Source organism: Rhinatrema bivittatum, chromosome 7, assembly GCF_901001135.1.
Source record: "Rhinatrema bivittatum chromosome 7, aRhiBiv1.1, whole genome shotgun sequence".
NCBI lineage: Eukaryota > Metazoa > Chordata > Amphibia > Gymnophiona > Rhinatrematidae > Rhinatrema > Rhinatrema bivittatum.
Window position 1 is genome coordinate 219,306,566 of NC_042621.1, and position 20,121 is coordinate 219,326,686.

Sequence of the window (20,121 nt, forward strand, 5' to 3'; positions counted from 1 at the left end):
AGGCTTTTTTTTTCTGTGGCCGGATTTAAACTGCTGAAGAATTGAAGAATTTTTTTTTTTTTTAAACTTGCAGTTAGTGGGGAGAAGATGCTACTGACGGGAAGCCAAGCCCTGCTTGGCTTCCCGTCAGTAGAGAAGAGCCCTGGACTGTGCTGAAATAAAGACCTCACTGATACCCGCAACCACTGAACAAGGCCACAGATCAGGAGGCCATGCCTGGCCAGTGTGAAGGACAGTAAGGGAAAGAGGGGAGTGAAGGAATAGATAAGAAAGGGGAAGAAAAGGAGGGGAGGGAAGAAGTTGGATGAGAGGGAAAGGAAATGAAAGAAAATGAGAACCAAGGGAAGAGAAGGGCTGTAGGAAGGGAGAGAGAGAGGGGTTGGGAAAGGAGGAGAGAAAGGTGAATGAGGGGAGAGGGATTACCATGAGTTAGGGAAGAGAGAATGGGGGAGGGAATGAGAAAGGGAAAGAAGAGAGGGATGTGGGAAAGAAAGGAAGTGAATGAGGAGGTGAGAAATGGAGAGGATATGAGAGGGATGGGAGAGAAAAGAAAGGAAGGGGTGAAAAAAGAGGGGAGTAGGGTTAGAGCAAGAAACAAGTTTGTTTACCATAAACAGGGTTGTCCATATACAGCAGGATGAATTAGCTCTGAAGCATGGGTGACATCTGCTGGTGCCGAACGGACCCATCTCTCTAGCTCAGTAGAGCTTTTACTCCTGAGTATGTGTGGGAGTTCTGTGCGGGCCCTGCCTCGTGAGCCCCTCAGTCGATTGTAGAGCTTAGTTTTAGCCAGGCAGTGTATTTATTTATTTATTTATTTGAATGTTTTATATAAAGTCATTCCATGAAAGAATCACTTGTTAACAATGGTGTACAAGTTTGACACAGACGATGAGTTATGGAGGTAGGCATACACACTGGAATTTAAACAGGGAAAATAAACTGAAGCAACAGAGGTAGGCGTACACTTCAGAGATAAACTGGGAAAATAATCTAAAACTAGGGGTATACTATAAAAATAGACATATACAGAGCAAACTTATAGGGAGAGTTGATAATAATTGGGTAAAGTTCAGGATATAGTTGATTCTGTAGGGCAGTGTGACCCAACCCTCTTCTGGAGGCAAACCTATCCATTCTGATTTTGAGGATTGCCACAGTGAATATGCATGAAATAGATTTGTATACACTGGGTCTCCAATGTATTCAATTTTATCTCATGTATATTCATTATGGATATTCTGAAAGCCTGACTGGTAAGGTGTGCCTCCAGAGAGGATTGGGAAACACTGATCTAGGAAGGTGGGGTGGGTATTAAGCATAGCTAATTTTCCAAGGTCAAGAAAGATGGTAGTCCTCACACTTGGGTGACATCATCAAATGGAGCCCCAATGTGGAACATTTATGTCAGAGTTTCTAGAACTTTGACTGGGTACCCTGAGCATGCCCAGCATGCCCTGAACCATGAGTTCACATGGGGTCCCTCTTCAGTCTCTTCTGCAGAGCTATAAGCCTTGCAGTGTGATTGAGCTTACTTTGGCTGTTTTTAGCCTTGTGGAAAACTTTCTCTCTGCAATTTTTCGCAACTTTTTCTTCTCAGTTCTGTCGCTGATCCCTCTAGGTGCCTCCCCATACTGTTTCTAGTCAGGGTTTTCGGCATTTAGGATGTTTTCTTTTGTGGTTGATTCCTCCTATGGTAATGGTGCCTTGGTGCCCACCAGCCGTTGTCGTCCGCCGCCAACACTTTCGACTTTGCGGCCCTTTTGTTTCACTCCATCATGGCCATGTCCGGTTTTCACCGATGCCTCTGGTGCCCAAGGACCATGACTATTATTAATCCTCATGAGGTATGTATCTTCTGCTTGGGGACATCACATGACGTCCAGGGATGCTGTTTATGTGCCCAGATGAACCTGAAGGGACATCTGCTTCAACTAAACAATATGAATCAGATCTTTGGGTCGAGGAAGGGCATTGGCATCAATGGACATTGGAGCTGCACCATCGACATCAGTGGGACCATTGGTTCCGTCTGTGCCATCGGAGGATAGGGGCACCAGAGATTGATCGTTGTCAATCTCCTCCAGGCCAAGGATGCCAGGTTCATCGTCTTCGGCCTTGGCATCGGGGAAAGACTGGGCTGAGCCTGGAATGCCCTCTTAACTTATGCCATCGCTGCTTAGAGGCTCAGGGGTATTATCTTCATTTGATTTTACTAAGCATGGGTCTTCCCAATCTGATAATGGTCTGGTTTAAGGATATGTCAGGAGGGGACACATAACTTTGGAACTTCCTTGATTGGTTCCTCAGCAGGGGACGGCAGCTCAGTGAGTGCTGCACAAGTGCCTCCTGGTTTTGTCCTGGATCCTTCTGCCTTTTAGAATTTTTTTCAAGGATTGCAATCCTTTCTGCAGGCGCAGTCCTCAGCACCATCCAAGCCTTTCAGTTCAGATCCTCTGGCGATGGCCTCCCCCTCTTCTGGTACATTTAAACACCAAAGTACACCTCGAGCTGCAGGTGTACCTGACAGGAATCCGGATGGCACTGATGATGAAGCAGATTCTAACTTCCTGGAGGATGGGGAAATCTGTCTGGGAAGGAACTGTATAGAACTATGTTGCAGTTCTTTCACAGAGTTGAATTACTGGCCCTGATTTCCCAGACATTGAAGATGCTGGAAGTCTCTTGGGCAGATTCCATGTCTGAACCAAAGAGAAATCCCATTTTGGTTTCTTTGCGTAAAGCCTCTTGTTTTTTTTCCCTGTTATGGAGGCCATTCAAGAATTGATTGATCTTGAATGGGATGCCCCAGAGGCAAATTTTAAAGGGGGTTTGACCTTGAAAGGCCTGTACCCCCTGGATCCAATGGTGAGAGAGCATCTGCGTTTTCCAAAAGTGGATGTACTTGTCTGTGCTGTCTCTAAATGGATGATTACCCCCATGGAGGGAGGAGCAGTCTAGAAGGATGTACATGATAGAAGGATTGAGGCCATTCTTAAACAAGCATTTGAAGCAGTGGCAATGACATTGCAGATAGCTTCCTGTTGTTCCCTGGTGGCTCACTCTTGTTTGCGTCTCTCTCAGGAGGTTGATGACTTTGGGCAGTAATGAAACTAGCCGCCGCCTTTTTAGCAGATGCAGGCTGCGATTTGGTCTGCACCTTGGCCAGAGGAGTGACTTTGGTAATAGTGACTTGGCGTCAGTTATGGCTGAGAAATTGGGTGGCTGGTGCAACTTCAAAAGCTAATCTTATGAAATTGCCTTTTAAAGGCTCACTCTTGTTTGGGAGCGAGTTGGAGAAGCTAGCCAGTAAATAGGGCGAATCCCCAGTTCCTCGGTTGCCGGCAGATAAGCAGTTATCGCGCCCCTTTTGGTATGAGGGTTCGTCTCAGGGGTTCTAGGCAGTTTCGTCCCTACAGAGGGGCGATCTTTCAGACGACTCTGCCTTTTGGCAGGTCTCAGTCCTTTCATTCCAGGCAGCCCAAGCAAACTGCGGGCTCGGATAGTAGAACCTCCCGAGCCTCCCAATGAAGGTTTGCTGATCCACCCCCAGGAATAGGCGATGGGGGGGGGGAGGGTGCGGTGCCTCTCTCTCTTTTATCAGAGGCGGGTCGAGATATTGGATCAGTGGGTCCTGGAGGTAATAAGAGAAGGATATATGCTGGAGATTCGCAGTATTCCTCGGGACGTGTTCATGGTGTCTCTCTGCCGCTCCCCCACAGAAGGAGGCAGTCGCATGTGCACTGTCAAGGCTCCTCAGTCTGAGGGCTGTGGTTCCAGTACCCACATCTCAAGAAAATATGGGTCGATATTCCGTTTATTTCATTGTGCCCAAGAAAGAGAGGGCTCCTTTTGTCCCAACCTGGATCTCAAAGGGGTCAATTGTCATTTGTGGGGTGACTCACTTTCACATGGAAAAATTACGCTTCATGATAATGGCCGTACAGTCGTGGGAATTTCTCACCTCCTTGGATCTGTCAGAGGCATACCTCCATATTCCCATCCGACTGGAGCATCAACGTTTTCTGCACTTTGTGGTGCTGAGTTGCCATAATCAGTTTTGGGTGCTGCCTTTTGATCTGGTCACCGCTTCCAGAAATGTTTCCAAGGTTGTGATGGTGGTGGCGGCAGAGTTGAGAAAATATGTGATCCTGGTAGACCCATATTTAGACTGGTTGATTCGGGCCAAGTCTCTGGAAGAGAGCTGTCTGGTGACCCGCAAGGTGACCTTCCTGTTGCAGGAGCTTGGTTGAGTGGTGAACCTGACCAAGAGCAGCCTTCAGCCATCTCGGTGACTAGAGTATCTATCTGGGAGTGTGTTTCGACACAAAGCAGGGCAAGGTTTTTTTGACAGAAGCTCGTATTCAGAAGCTGATGTCACAGGTGTATCTCTTTGTGGACACTATATGCCTAACAGTATAGACCTGTCTACAGGTACTCAGTTTGATAGCAGCGACCCTGGAAGTGGTGCCATGAGCAAGGATGCATATGCGTCCTCTTCAGTGCTTCTGCAGTCTCTTGGAACATGCAGTCTCAGGACTACTTGATTCGACTCCACTTTCCAATGGAAGTTTGCTCTCACCTCCAGTGGTGGTTGCAAGAGGAGCATCTGAGAAAAGGGTTTTTCCCTGACATCGCCAGACTGGTTAGTCCTCACGACAGAGCGAGCCTCCAGGTTTGGGGAACTTACTGTCAAGAATGAATGATGCAAGGGCTCTGGAATATAGAGGAGTTTCTCTGGAACATCAATGTGCTGTAAGCCCGGGTGGTCCAGTTGGCATACTTGCAGTTCAGCAGCAGGCTGCGGGGACGAGCTGTCCGAGTAAAGCAAGTGTTATAGTTGGTAGATCAACTTCTGGTATGGGCAGAAATACATCTTCAGGAGATTTTGGCCTTGCACATTGCAGGAAAAGTCAATGTTAGAGCAGACTCTCAGCAGAGAGAGTCTGGACCCTGGAGAATGGGTATTGTCGGATGAGGCGTTTCAGCTGATAGTGGATCGCTGGGGCCTTCCGTTTCTGGACCTGATGCGACTTCTTGCAGTGCAAAAATTCCTCAGTTTTCCAGTCGCAGGAGAGATCTGAAGTCCTTGGCTATAGATACTCTCAAGTAGGCCTGGCCGAAGGACAATCTTTTGTGTGCCTTTCCCCCATGGCTTTTTGGGCAGAATGGTCCAGAGGGTCGAAAGTTACAGGGGGCTGGTGCTCTTGGTGGCACTGGATTGGCCCAGGAGACCATGGTATGCAGATCTGCGAAGACTCCTCATAGACTCCCCCCTTCGTTTTCTGGCACACAGGGATCTGTTGAAGCAGGGGCCTGTTCTCCATGAAGATCTGACTCTATTTTGTCTTATGGTATGGCCCTTGAGAGAGGGTTTGTTTGCTGAAGCGTAGATATTCTTCTGTGGTGATTGTCACCTTGTTACGAGCACTAACGTTTTCCACTTCCTTAACCTATGTGCAGGTTTGGTGAGTGTTTGAGGCTTGGTGTGAAGATCCATGGGTGCTTCCTCATTCAGTTAAGATTCCACTCATTTTGGAATTTTTGCAGGATGGATTGAATAAAGGGTTGGTCCTTACTTCCTTGAAGGGTACAGGTAATGACTGTTGCCTGTTTTAGGGGCCAGGTGAATGGTGGATCCTCATCGGCTCATCCTGATGTGGTCTGTTTCTTGAGGGGAGTGAAATATCTTCGTCCTCCCTTGTGGACGTCTTAATCTGGTGTTGGATTTCTTGGCGGGCCCTACGTTTCAACCACTGCATAGCCTTTCCTTGTGCTTACTGATCTTGAAAATGGTGTTTCTGGTGGCGATATGTTCTGCGCTTTGAATTTTCGAGCTGCAGGCCTTGTCTTGCCGGGAGCCATTTGGATGACTCCAGGGGCAATAAAGTTGCATACTGTTCCTTCCTTCTTGCCTAAAGTGGTTTCAGACTTTCACTTGAATCAGTCCATTTCCTTTCCATCTCTGGGTAAGGAAAGAGATACGAAGGAATATCGCCTGTTGCACCCCTTGGATATCAAGTACTGGTGGTAGAGGGAGACAAGGAGGATTCCCTCACTGGGATCCAGACATGTCGTGAGGTATCTGGAGGTTTCTCAACCTTTCCGAAAGATGGATTGCCTGTTTGTCCTTCATGGTGGAGGTAAACAGGGCGAACTAGCTTCGAGGGGCAATAGCTCGTTGGATTAAGGAGGTAATCACGGCCGCGTATGTGGCCACTGAAAAGCCTTTGCCTAGTCAGGTTAGGGCTCATTCCACTAGGGCTCAGGCAGTGTCATAGGCGGAGGTTAGATTGTTGTCTCCCATCGACATTTGCCAAGCTGCGACTAGTCCTCCTTACACACCTTTTACAGATATTATCATCTGGATGTGCAGGCCCGGGAGAACCAGCCTTCACATGTGCAGTCTTGACTGGGCTGCAAACAGCCTCCCACCATATTCGGGAGTAGCTTGGATCCTGAGTCCATCTGTCTATGCTAGGAAAGGAGAAATTACTACGTACCTGATAATTTTTTTTCCTTAGTGTAGGCAGATAGACTAAGCTTCCCACCCTCAGCTGCTGAATTGATTGTGTTATGGTCCTCTTGTGTGGTTACGTGTTCCAGGGGTTACTGGTAAGTGTTCATCCAGTCCCTAGATTAGTGTTCATACATTATTTGCCTGAGTTCAGTATTCCCTGTTGGTTGAAACAGAAAAGGTTATCTATTATTAATCAAGTTTTGCCAGTCTGTCCACAGTTGACTTTTGCAGAGAATATTGGTGGACTGATGTCACTGCAGGAGTTATATATACTGTAACGTCAGTTTGCTCCATATCCATCTGCTGGTGAGGGTGCATAATACACTGGTCCTGAGTCCATCTGTCTATACTAAGGAAAACAAAATTATCAGATACATAGTAATTTCTCCTTAACAAGCAACCAATCCAGTTTGTGTGAGTTTTTGACGTAGCTGAATCCATTGAGAGCAGAAACCTCCAATGAAAGCTCTCAGGTTTAGACATACAAGGGGGGGCTACATGCCCTACTGCCACCATGAGATGCAAAACAACTGGTTTGGCCTAACTACAGCAAGATCAGGACCAATATCCAAGGCAGAAAACCCCTCCTGATGAAAGGAACATACCTTCTCCCACTGAATCTGTCAGTTGCACAAAGCTTATAAACTGAAGGCCATAAGAACATAAGAAAATGCCATACTGGGTCAGACCAAGGGTCCATCAAGCCCAGCATCCCGTTTCCAACAGTGGCCAATCCAGGCCATAAGAACCTGGCAAGTACCCAAAAACTAAGTCTATTCCATGTTACCATTGCTAATGGCAGTGGCTATTCTCTAAGTGAACTTAATAGTAGGTAATGGCCGAAATACTTCTTCGGGGAGACCCAGACACTTGCTTGAGATGGTCCCATCATTATTCAGTCTAGGTATTGGAAAATGTAGATTCCACAATAAGTGTGTCGCCACTGCTGAATATTCAGCAAAAGCCCCTGGCAATTAAAAGGCCAGAGAGAGAAATCCATCCAATCCAGAGAATATATTTAGCCCTCTCTTTTGAAAAAAGGACAGAGTGGTGTGGAAGGTGTTTGTCTTGAACATCCCTCAGATCAGCCTTTGTATATGCTGCATGCCTTTGGAGACTATCATTTGAGATGTCTGCACTGAGCTCCATGCAGGAGCTCCCAGCTAGACTACTTGTGTTTGTCAAAAACACTGTGGAGGAAATAGACTCCAGTGTTTGCAAATATAGTTAAGGATACTGGATTGGAAGGCTATGATTTCTGTGTTAGACAGATCCATGAAAAACAGAAGTGCTATTCTTTTTTTTTTTTAGTATTGGATATGCTGTTTGAGGGGATGCCTAGGCAGCAATGAAAGAGAAAAACAAGGCATCAAGGCCAAAAACATTTTATATGAGAGAGGGCGCATATCTGTGCAGTAGTGCGGACAAAAAGAAACTGAGGGGTTCATGAGGTAGCACGTGCATGGAAACTCCTGCACATACTCAGTATTAAACATTCTACTTTGCTAGAGAGATGGGTCTGTCCAGCACTGTTGGATCATGTGTCATGGCTATTCAGCTCTGCTTGTCAACAGACAATGGGATGAGTGCGAGTAGGTTTGAGGCAAATGAAAAAGAATGAAAGGGAGAGATTGAAAAGGGAGAGGTGGGGAGGGGAAAAGGAAGCCAGGGAATGTTCTTGGAGATGTGGCAGGGTTGTCAGTTTCCAGGAAATGTAGAAATATTATTACTGGTTTATCTGCCACACCCTGGGAGCCGTGTTCCCTTTCTTTTCCAATAGTTGAAATCATCAAAGGACCAGATATTTATGGCTCTCCTCATCCCCCCCACTATGCTCAAATTCCAAGGGGGACTCCTTCTGCTCCCAGCCTTCTTTAAGCTTTGAAATTTCCTATGTGGCCCTTGCCTTGAAAAGTTTGAGGACATCTGAATAAGGTAACTAGAAGGACAAGTCATTGAGCTTAGAGCATAACTGTTACACTGGCGAAACTAGACAGTTTGTAAATTTTGATTGTTAGATCTTTATCCATAATACATTATGTTGTTAGGCAATGTTTGTTATAGGTGACCTCCACAATAAGTTGTGGTTGACTTGTAGCTTATGTGACATTACAGCCTTCTAGGATGACATTTTTGTAAGCATAAAAGTAATGTTTAATAATGGCTATGAGATCTCATGAAGTTAGAAGCCAAGCTAGTATGAAGACAATTTGATTTTCTCCATGACATACACAGGGATAATATATAACCAACGTAATTCTCTCTTAAAGTTTGGCTGTTAATATTAGATTTCCAAGATAATGAATCGTATTCTTGTTTTGTAACCACAAAAAGAGACAAAACCCCACAGAGGCACACAAAACTAGCATCAAAAAAATCTAACCTTCAAAAAAGCAAACGATGAGCTTATAAACAACTAAATTGCTTGACTTGGATGGATAATCAAAAATGGTCAGATGTGGTTTAAACTCAGGTGAAGCTGTTACATTCTCATCATATGTATATTGGGTTATTATAAAACATTAGCACTGGAGCTGGACAGAAATCCAAACACCATCCTCCCTCTTCTTGCTCTCCCCCACCCCCACCCTGCATTACGCAAATACTCAAATTGTTTTAAGATCCTTAATAAAACTGATGCAGAGGATTGTTGTTTGGCCTGTCTGAAGCTGATGCCAAAGCTGCCGTCTCCAGCAACTGCCGAGCAGCTCTTCTTCATGGAGGTAAGTGAATCTGATAAAGGCTTTGAGGCCATTTCCAGTGGTTTTCCCCAGCAGGAGCCTGTGATGCTATTCCTCCAAAATAGTTCTCCATACATCCTCCAAAATAGTTCTCCATACATCCTCCAAAATAGTTCTCCATACATTTTGGAAGGTGCTTACTGCTGATATACAGATGTTCTGATTATGTATTCAGAAATGTTAAAAGATGAAGGTATTAATGATGTAATATTTTGGAACATGGAGTCTACATACAACCAAAAAAGGTGATGCACCCAACCATCAGATGGTCAGTTGACATATGAAGAGGAAGGGTATAAACAGTTTCAAATGTCCACTAAATTAGCAACATGTTCATTTTTATTGAGCAATTCTTATAGCATGTCAGCAATACCTCCAAAATCTCAAGTGCATGGGTCAGTGGTCCCCTCTTCATGACACTTTTTCTGTATTTTGTCTCTTTATTGTAGATAGTTAGGTCCCTCCGATGCATTTGTTAGGAAACATGGCCTATTGACCCATGCACTTGAGATTTTGCTGTATTGCTGACACGCTATAAGAATTGCTCAATAAAAATGAACATGTTGCTAATTTAGTGGACATTTGAAACTTATACCCTTCCTCTTTGTATGTCAACATGGAGACTACATAACATAACAATGATGTACTATGCTGGGTCAGAACAAAGATCCATTGAGCCTAGCATCCTTTCTCCCAGGACAAGCAGGATGGTAGTTCTCACACAAGAGTGACATCATCAGATGGAGCCCGTCATGGAAAACATTTATCAAAGTTTCTAGAACTTTGACTAGGTACACTCAGCATGCCCAGCATGCCCCTATCCATGCGTCCACGTGGGGTCCTTCTTCAGTCTCTCTTTTTCCTTGGAGCTTTCACCTCATGGATGTAGAGCTCATGCTGTTTTTTTGTGGAAAACTGCATTAATCGCATTTTTCCTTGGCTTTTTCTTATCGCACTGGGTCCTTCTACTTAGTGGGCATCGCGGTAAGTTTTCACGTTCTTCGTGGTCTATTCCCAATGGTGTCATTTCCCGGTGACTGCCAGCCTTCGACCGCGTGCCAGTTATTTTTTCTAATAATGTCATCTGGTTTTCACTGATACCCCGAGTGCCCCTGGACTATGTCCATCACATACCCCCACGAGGTCTATATTTTGTGCCTGGGGGCATGTCACGACATCCGGGGTGTGCATTCTGTGCCCAGATGACTCCCAAGGGTTGCTGCTTGCGCCTTGATAAAATGGAAAAGTTATTTGGTGCTAGGAAGCCTCTGAATCAGGGGCATTGACACCTTGGGGAAGTGAGAACTTGATGTCCACCGGTCCCATGTTATCTTCCCCACCACCGGGTTCCCAGGTCGAATTGGGTGCTGGGGACTGGCTGCTTTCTGTTTCCTCTTGTTCCAGGTCTGGATCATCACCTCCAGGGAAGGACCAGGGCCAAGCACTGGGGGAAGTCGAGAAAGCACCGCCATCGGTCGCCATCTTCACATGGCTCCAAGCTCGGGAAGGCGCCAACATCTGCCAAGCTACCCCTGAAGCTGCCCCAGTCCCCCTCCATAGAGGCCGAGGGCCCGAGGCGATCCCCACCAGTTCTGGTGATGGGCACCAATCCTCCTTGGGGCTCAGAAGCGGATCTGGTCTCGACTCCTCCTCAAGATGTCTTATTTTCGTCAGCATTTGAGGAGGAGTTGGAGCGCTAGGTACGGTTGATGGTCGGCTGAGCCCTTCAAGGCATCGAGCCGTCAGGCCGCATCGTTGCTGGAGCGGTTTGACTTGCTCCTCTGCATGCTGCCGACACAGCCTTTGCCAGTACTCTGGTACAGGTTGAATTTCCAAAGGGTTCCTCCAGACTTCCCTCCATGCCCCTGATGGGGGTTTTCAATCAACCAGCAAAAACTTTGAGTGGATCTCTCCACCCTTATAATGGCTCGGACAGTCGAACCAGTTCTGCCAAATCAGCGGGTCAGCAGATTTTACTCCAGGTATTTCCTGATTCCCTAAAAAATAGGAGGCCTCCTTTCTGTACTGGACCTGAGGGCTTTGAATAAATTCCTGATGCAGGAGAAGTTCAGTATGGTTTCACTGAGTGCCCTAATCTCTCTCCTACAGACAGGGGACTGGCTTTGCTCCCTCGATCTAAAACAGCGGTTTTCAACCAGTGTGTCGCCAAGCACACGCAGGTGTGTCGCCATACTTCCCTGTCCCCTGCTGACCAAGCTGCTCCCCCTGCACCAGCAATATGCTGATAGCCAGAGCGGAACGCAGCAGCAGAGCTGGAGTCAGCGACACCAGCATGGTCTATTCTTCCCGCCTGCCATGGCCCAGAAGAGGAAGTGGTATGCAGCGGACATACACACAGGAAGAAAAGACCATACTAGTGCAGGCAGCATCAGCTGAAGAAGAGAGGCACGGCCTGAAGAAGAGCAGTGCGGTGCAGAGCAAAAGAGGAGCAATGTCAGTCCCTGCAGTGTATGGGAGTACTTTGAGGCCACAAGAGCTGGAAGTGCAGGAGGCTGCTACTGTCACTAGTTCAGCGGGGGGGAGAGAGAGAGTGAGTGAGTGAGCAAGCATATATGTTTGAGATCCTGTGTGTGTGTGTGTGTGTGTGAGATAGCATGTATGTAAGTGAGTGATTGAGAGCCTGTATGTGTGTGTGATTGAAAACCTGTTGGTGTGAAAGAGAGTATGTGTGTGGGATTGAGATCCTTTGTGTCAGAGAGAGAGAGAGCATGAATGTAAGTGTATGATTGAGAACCTCCTGTGTAAGAAAGAGAGATGTGTATGTATGACTAAGAGCCTGTGTGCATAAGTGAAGAAGAGAGCGCAAGTGTGTCTGTGTGTGATTGAAAACTGGTGTAGGTGAGAGAGTATGTGATTGAGAGCCTGTGTGTAAGTGAGAGAAAGAGCATGTGTATAAGTGTGTGGATGAGTCTGTGTGTGAGAGAAGGCATTTGACAAAGTCCCTCATGAGAGGCTTCTTCGAAAACTAAAAAGTCATGGGATAGGAGGCGATGTCCTTTCGTGGATTACAAACTGGTTAAAAGACAGGAAACAGAGCGTAGGATTAAATGGTCAATTTTCTCAGTGGAAAAGGGTAAACAGTGGAGTGCCTCAGGGATCTGTAGTTGGACCGGTGCTTTTCAATATATATATATATATATATATATATATATATATATATATATATATATATATATATATATATATATATATATGATCTGGAAAGAAATACGACGAGTGAGGTTATCAAATTTGGCGGATTGTGACACATTACAGGAGGACCTTGCAAGACTGGAAGATTGGGCATCCAAATGGCAGATGAAATTTAATGTGGACAAGTGCAAGGTGTTGCATATAGGGAAAAATAACCCTTGCTGTAGTTACACGATGTTATGTTCCATATTAGAAGCTACCACCCAGGAAAAAGATCTAGGCATCATAGTGGATACTACTTTAAAATAGTCTGCTCAGTGTGCTGCAGCAGTCAAAAAAAACAAACAGAATGTAAGGAATTATTAGGAAAGGAATGGTTAATAAAACGGAAAATGTCATAATGCCTCTATCGCTCCATGGTGAGACTGCACCTGGAATACTGTGTACAATTCTGGTCGCCACATCTCAAAAAAGATATAGTTGCGATGGAGAAGGTACAGAGAAGGGCAACCAAAATGATAAAGGGGATGGAACAGCTCCCCAATGAGGAAAGGCTGAAGAGATTACGGCTGTTTAGCTTGGAGAAGAGACGGCTGAGGGGGGATATGGTATAGGTCTTTAACATCATGAGAGGTCTTGAACAAGTAGATGTGAATCAGTTATTTACACTTTCGAATAATAGAATGACTAGGGGGCATTCCATGAAGTTAGCAAGTAGCACATTTAAGACTAATCGGAGAAAATTCTTTCACTGAACGCACAATAAAGCTCTGGAATTTGTTGGCAGAGGATGTGGTTAGTGCAGTTAGTGTAGCTGGGTTCAAAAAAAGGTTTGGATAAGTTCTTGGAGGAGAAGTCCATTAACGGCTATTAATCAAATTTACTTAGGGAATAGCCCCTGCTATTAATTGCATCAGTAGCATGGGATCTTCTTAGTGTTTGGGTAATTGCCAGGTTCTTGTGGCCTGGTTTGGCCTCTGTTGGAAACAGGATGCTAGGCTTGATGGACCCTTGGTCTGACCCAGCATGGCAAGTTCTTATGTTCTTATGCTATTTTGAAATATTTTATTGGTATCTAGAAATTTTTGATATGAGTTTTTTAAAGTATTGGATATTCCATTCATCAGGTATTTTGAAATCTGTTTTTTGTTAGTATGGTTTTACTGCTATTGATTTTATATTTCTTGATTTGTTTTGAGGGCTGGTGAAGTTTCTCTTTTTCCTTTGTTACACTGCATATAATCTCTCTGGCTTGTTGCGGTTTCCAGTTCAGTTTTTGTCTGCATGTTTCTAGTTATGCTTTATGGTCTCTTTATTCTTTGTTAGGTGAGGGTCTGCATATATGACTGAGTTGAGGTATTCTGCTGGTATGTGGTTTCTGTGTAGAGCTCTATAGCAGTCTGTCTTGGTCTGTTTTCCTAATAGAAGGTGTATTGGTGTCTTAAGGCCTGATGTAATATTTTCAGTGTTGCCTTTTCTTAGGTAAGGTGGTTACTGTTTCAATGCTGGAAATTTGTGTTTTGGTATGGGATGTTTACTATTTATGCAGTTTCTGTTCAGACAGAGAACTTGTCTTTCCCTTGTGTCATTCTTAACAATAAAAATAAAACTTGACCTTTATTTTTTATTTCCGCCATGAATTCTAATGAGCAGTGTCTGACATGTGAGCGTGGTCTGTCAGGTGTGTCATGATGGGAAAAAGGTAGAGAACCACTGATCTAAAAGACACCTACGCTCACAATGCAATTTCTCGTATCCATCGGAAGTATCTCAGATTTGTAGTAGGAGAGGAACACTTCCAGTATTGGGTACTGCCTTTCAGCCCATCGTCCACACCCCGTGTCTTCACAAAGTGCCTAGCGGTGGTGGGTGCTCATCTCAGAAAACTGTACGTGCAAGTTTTTCCCTACCCATAAAGAGCGCTACCAGGCAGGGTGCACTGCACTCTCTTCAATCCACCATTCGGGTTTTAGAGACCTTAGGTTTTCTGATCAATTACCTAAAGTCTCAGCTGGTCGCGTCCCTACAGTTAGACTTTATTGGTGCCAGGCTCGACACAGTTCAGGCCCGGACATTTTTATCCCTGAACCGAACACTAGCCCTGGGCGTCTCTGGAGGGAACGATCTCTGAGTCGCCAGATCTCTGCACACTGGATGTTGCGTCTGCTGGGTCACATGGCTGTGACCGTCCATGTTATGCCCTTCGCTTGGCTGCACATGCTCAGGGTCCGGTGGATTTTATGGTCCCAATGCCACTCAGGGTCAACCTGCCACTTCAGGGGTCCTTGTTGTGGTGGGAGACCTGGTCCAACTTGGAGATTGGGATTCCTTTCCAGGTTTCTCCTGTTCAAGTTATCCTCATGGCGGATGCTTCCCACCGGGGGGGGGCATGTTGCAGGCCTCTGCACCCAGGGTTTTTGTGGTCCATGCAGGAGAAGCAATGTCAAACTTCCTGGAGTTCCATGAGATCTGGTATGCGCATTGGGCGTTCCAGGATCGCCTGGCTAACAAAGTAGTCCTGGTTCAGACCAACAATCAGGTAGTGATGTGGTACCTGAACAAGCAGGGAGGCACGGGATTGTTCCTCCTCTGTCAGGAAGCGGTCCAGATCTGGTCCTGGACTCTGTCCCAGGGCATCCTGCTTTGTGCCATGTACTAGAAGAGGCCAAGAATGTGGCGGCGGACTATCAGAGTCGCTCATTCCGCCCCCACGAATGGTCCCTGAAGTAGGAGGTTGCAGATTGGATCTTCCATCTCTGGGGAACCCCAGAATGTAGATCTTTTTGCTTCCCCCTACAACAGGAAGGTACATCAGTTCTGCTCCCTGTTCAGGAAGAACAGCAAACCGGCATCGGATGCCTTCGTTTGCCATTGGGGCAAGAGCCTCCTGAAGCTCCAACAGGACCGGGGAACCATGACTCATCGTGCCTTACTGGCCAAGGCAAATCTGTTTCCCGCTTTTGCAGGATCTTTCCTTCTGGGATCCAATCAGTCTGGGGACCTCCTCAGACCTCATCACACAGGATCAGGCCGACTGCGCCATCCTAAACTCCAGGCCTTGTCTCTCATAGCCTGTAAGTTGAAAGGATGACCTTACAGTCCCTGAACCTCGGAGGGCAAGTCTTACGTCCTTGTGGAGTCCAAGAAGCCTTCCACTAGGAGGTTTTACAGCCTAAAATGGAAGAGATTCTCTGTTTTGTGCAAGAGCCATGACTTGGATCTGTTCTCTTGTTCCACCTTGAAGCTTCTTGATTTCCTCCTACATCTCTGGCCTGAAGACCAACTCCATTAGAATCCATCTCAGTGGTATTGGGGCCTATCATCGAGGCATGGATGACTCGCCCATCTCTATGCAGCCTCTCATGGGGCACTTCATGCAGGGCCTGCTTCAGCTGGAGCCTCCCATCCGGCCCCAGCTGTCTCCTGGGACCTCAACGTTGTCTTGGCCCACCTTATGAGGGATCCGTTTGAGCTTCTGCGCTCTCGTGACCTGAAGTATTTATCCTGGAAGATCATCTTGGTTTCGGTCAGCAAACTTCAAGCCTTGGTGTCATACCCACCTTATACAAAGTTCTTTCATGATAGGGTAGTTCTGCATACACATCCTAAGTTCCTGCCAAAGGTGGTGACTGAATTCCATCTCAATCAGTCTATCATCCTGCCCACCTTTTTTCCCAAATCGCATTTGCACCAGGGCAAATGGGCTCTGCATAGCCTGGATTGCAAGAGGGCCCTAGCCTTTTACCTGGAGCTTATGGCAGGCTACAGACAGTCCACGCAGCTTTGTCTCTTTTGACAAAAACAAATTGGGAGTTGCCGTTTCCAAGCAAACTCTTATCAAACTGGTTAGCAGATTATATTTCTTTCTGCTATACACAGGCAGCTTGGGGGCCACATCAAGGCTCACTCTGTAAGTGCCATGGCAGCTTCGGTAGCCCACTTGTGTGTGGTTCCTATGGAGGAGATCTGCAAGGCTAAGAGCGGAGCTGTACCCCACAGAGGCAGATCTGTACCCCACAGATCTGCCTCTGTGGGGTACCCCACAGATCTGCCTCTGTGGGGTACCCCACAGAGGAGATCTGCAAGGCTAAGAGCGGAGCTGTACCCCACAGAGGCAACCAAATTCACAGCACAACATTACCAAACAAACAGTTAGCATTCAGACTACCAATCCTACAAGCAAGCACTTTACAACACAGACAACCCTATGAGACGCCGCAGTCTGCACTAACGACACAGCGCCAAAAATAATTCTTCACTGCTCAGACAACCGGACTCCACATTTGCAATAAAACTAACTAAACTAACAAACACTACCACCAGACAACTCAACTCTACCCAGACTACCAGACGCTACCACCAGACAACTCAACTACTACCCAGACTACCAGACGCCACCACCAGACAACGCAACTACCAGACAACGCAACTACCAGACAACTACCAGACAACTACCAGACAACGCAACTACCAGACGCTACCACCAGACAACTCAACTACTACCCAGACTACCCAGACTACCAGACGCCACCACCAGACAACGCAACTACTACCCAGACTACCCAGACTACCAGACGCCACCACCAGACAACGCAACTACTACCCAGACTACCCAGACTACCAGACGCCACCACCAGACAACGCAACTACCAGACAACGCAACTACCAGACAACTACCAGACAACTACCAGACAACGCAACTACCAGACGCTACCACCAGACAACTCAACTACTACCCAGACTACCCAGACTACCAGACGCCACCACCAGACAACGCAACTACTACCCAGACTACCCAGACTACCAGACGCCACCACCAGACAACGCAACTACTACCCAGACTACCAGACGCCACCACCAGACAACGCAACTACTACCCAGACTACCAGACGCCAACACCAGACAACTCAAATACCACTCAAACAACCATTTATTGTGAACTCAGACAACTCAACAAATACCTAGACAACTAAACGCCACCAACTAATCAACTCAGCTACTGATCTAACATCCAGTCGCCACATCACTGACAACTCACAACTGACAACTGACAACTCAGCCAATCACTGACAACTCAGCCAATACTCACTAACACCACTTTCGCTCCTAACAATGCAAACAATGTACCACGGTCTCCCTATACCGATTCTCCATCATAGAACAATACTCTCAGGAAAACCAAACATACTCTACAATCAACGAACCTACAAATCCCTCATCCCCATCATGATTACTCCAATCACACAACTTCTAGGATTCACTCTGTTCTCACTGATTCTATTTAATGCTCAATCACTATCCAAGAAATCTCTGATTTTAAATGATCTTCTCCTAGATACAAACCCAGACCTATGTGCTATAACAGAAACATGGTTTAAATCTACAGATATAGCATTAATTAACCAACTACCAACGCAGACTTACGACTTTTTCTCTATCCCACGACAGAAAAAAAGGGGTGGGGGCATTCTCTTAGCAGCTAAGAAAGATCTTAGATTCTCTCAGCACCCAATCAAATCTGACTCGAAATTGGAAACAGGTTTTTTCAAATCAGACTCTCTACTAATCCTTCTAGTATATGCCCCCCCAGGACTTCTAGAAGCAGATCCATCACCACTCCTAGAAATCTTAGCTTCATATCTAAAACCAGACTTCCCAACGATAATCCTAGGAGATTTCAACCTGCACGTTGATAACCCCACACTCTCAACCAGCTGCGAAACCATTCTTACAGCCATGTCTGCAATGGGATTCAAACAAATAATCAATGAACCCACCCACAAAGCTGGTCACACACTGGACCTAATCTTTGTGAACCCAGGTATTACACATACAGTACAACCCACATGCCAAAAAGTTCCCTGGTCAGACCACTCTTTAATCTCCACCACCTTCTCAATGACCCAAACGAATAATAAACACTCCCCTCAACACTCATTTCTTTACAGAAAAGTATGCCCCTCGGATGAACTCAGCAATCATCTAATCACGGAACTCTCACACATAGATGTCACATCACCTAATACAGCCGTAAATTCCTGGTCCAACATAACAGAATCTGTGGCAAACAAACTGTGTCCATGGATAACAAAAAAAGTCAAACAAGGTGCATCAAAAAGGCAGCCATGGTTTTCTAACGAACTCAAAAGCCTTAAACTTAACCTACGTCAAAAAGAAAGTAAATGGCGGAAAGCTCCTTCCCCCACTACACTTTCTACATACAAACTCGCCCTCCATTCATACAAGAGCTCCACTCTAAAAACAAAAAGGGACTTCTACGCTCAAAAGATTCATAACATTATATTCGACTCTAAAGCGCTATTCACATTTGTCTCCAATCTAACTCATGAAAACCCTTCTGACATACCACCTAACCAAGCTCAAACAAAAGCTGATGAGCTGGCACTCTTCTTCAGTAAGAAAATCACGAACCTGCTATCACAATTAAAGCCTAATACAGGCTCACCAGCTAGCAATTACGTACTCCATAATAAAGACATTTCCCTCCAATCTCTTGAACTCACCACTTCCTCAGAGATCCAAACACTTCTGAAAAAAATGAAACCCTCATCGCATCCATTAGACCAGATCCCGTCAAAATTACTACTGCTAATCCCGGACACCATAACCAAAACCCTAGCAGACATCATAAACTGCTCATTCACCCAGGGTTTCTATCCAGACAACCTCAAACTAGCATCCATCAAACCGCTCCTTAAGAAGCCTAACTTGGACCCCAATGATCCCAACAGCTTCCGTCCAATCTCAAATCTACCTTTCATTGCCAAGGTGATGGAGAAACTAGTCAACACACAACTATCGGATTACATAGAGGAACACGGAATTCTATTCCCTACTCAATTTGGTTTCAGAAAGGCATCAAGCACCGAATCCCTTCTCATTTCACTGACTGACTACATTATATTGGGCCTAGACAAAGGACAGGCCTTCCTTCTGATTCTATTGGACCTATCTGCAGCGTTCGATACTGTCAACCACGCCATATTACTAAAACAACTGGCAAACATCGGTATTGCAGGATCAGCACTAACATGGTTCAAGACATTCTTAGAAAACAGAGGTTTCAAGGTTAAAATTCACAACAAAGAATCCCTCAGATACCCATCTTCGCAAGGAGTTCCTCAGGGTTCCTCCCTTTCACCGACACTTTTCAACTTATACCTTCTCCCGCTTTGCCAATTGCTAAACAAATTGAACCTTAAACACTTCATATTTGCCGACGATGTCCAGATTCTGATCCCCATTAAAGAATCCATCACTAAAGCTCTAGAACTTTGGGAAAATTGTTCTCATGAAATCAACGATCTCTTATCCAGCTTAAATTTAATTCTAAACCAATCAAAAAGCGAATTCATTCTAATCTCTCCAGACAATTGCAAAATCACTACAAACCCTCCAGCCAACTTGCAAACCTCAAAAGTAAGAGATTTAGGAGTTTCCATAGACAACCGATTAAATTTTAAATCATTTATCAACCAAACAACCAAAGACTGCTTCCACAAACTGCACGTATTAAAAAGCATAAAACCCCTATTTCACTTCCATGACTATAGAACAGTGCTCCAAGCAATAATATTTGCTAAAATTGACTACTGCAACTCGATTCTTCTAGGCCTCCCATCAGCACATACTAAACCTCTCCAATTGATACAGAACACGGCAGCAAGAATACTAACAAACAAAAGG

General features: G+C 45.6%; 1 protein-coding gene across 4 annotated transcripts in view; it reads left to right on the top strand.

The window, feature by feature from the left end:
* RPP30 (ribonuclease P/MRP subunit p30) overlaps window positions 1-20,121 on the top strand; it is a 93,036-nt gene that overhangs the window by 64,512 nt on the left and 8,403 nt on the right. For 3 of the 4 annotated variants that reach the window (XM_029609851.1, XM_029609849.1, XM_029609850.1), the window contains one exon: window positions 9,164-9,243. The exons of the other annotated variant lie outside the window; for it this stretch is intronic. In XM_029609851.1, coding sequence (XP_029465711.1) covers window positions 9,164-9,243 — 80 coding nt within the window. The remainder of the gene's footprint in view (window positions 1-9,163; window positions 9,244-20,121) is intronic. 4 annotated transcript variants of the gene reach the window in all.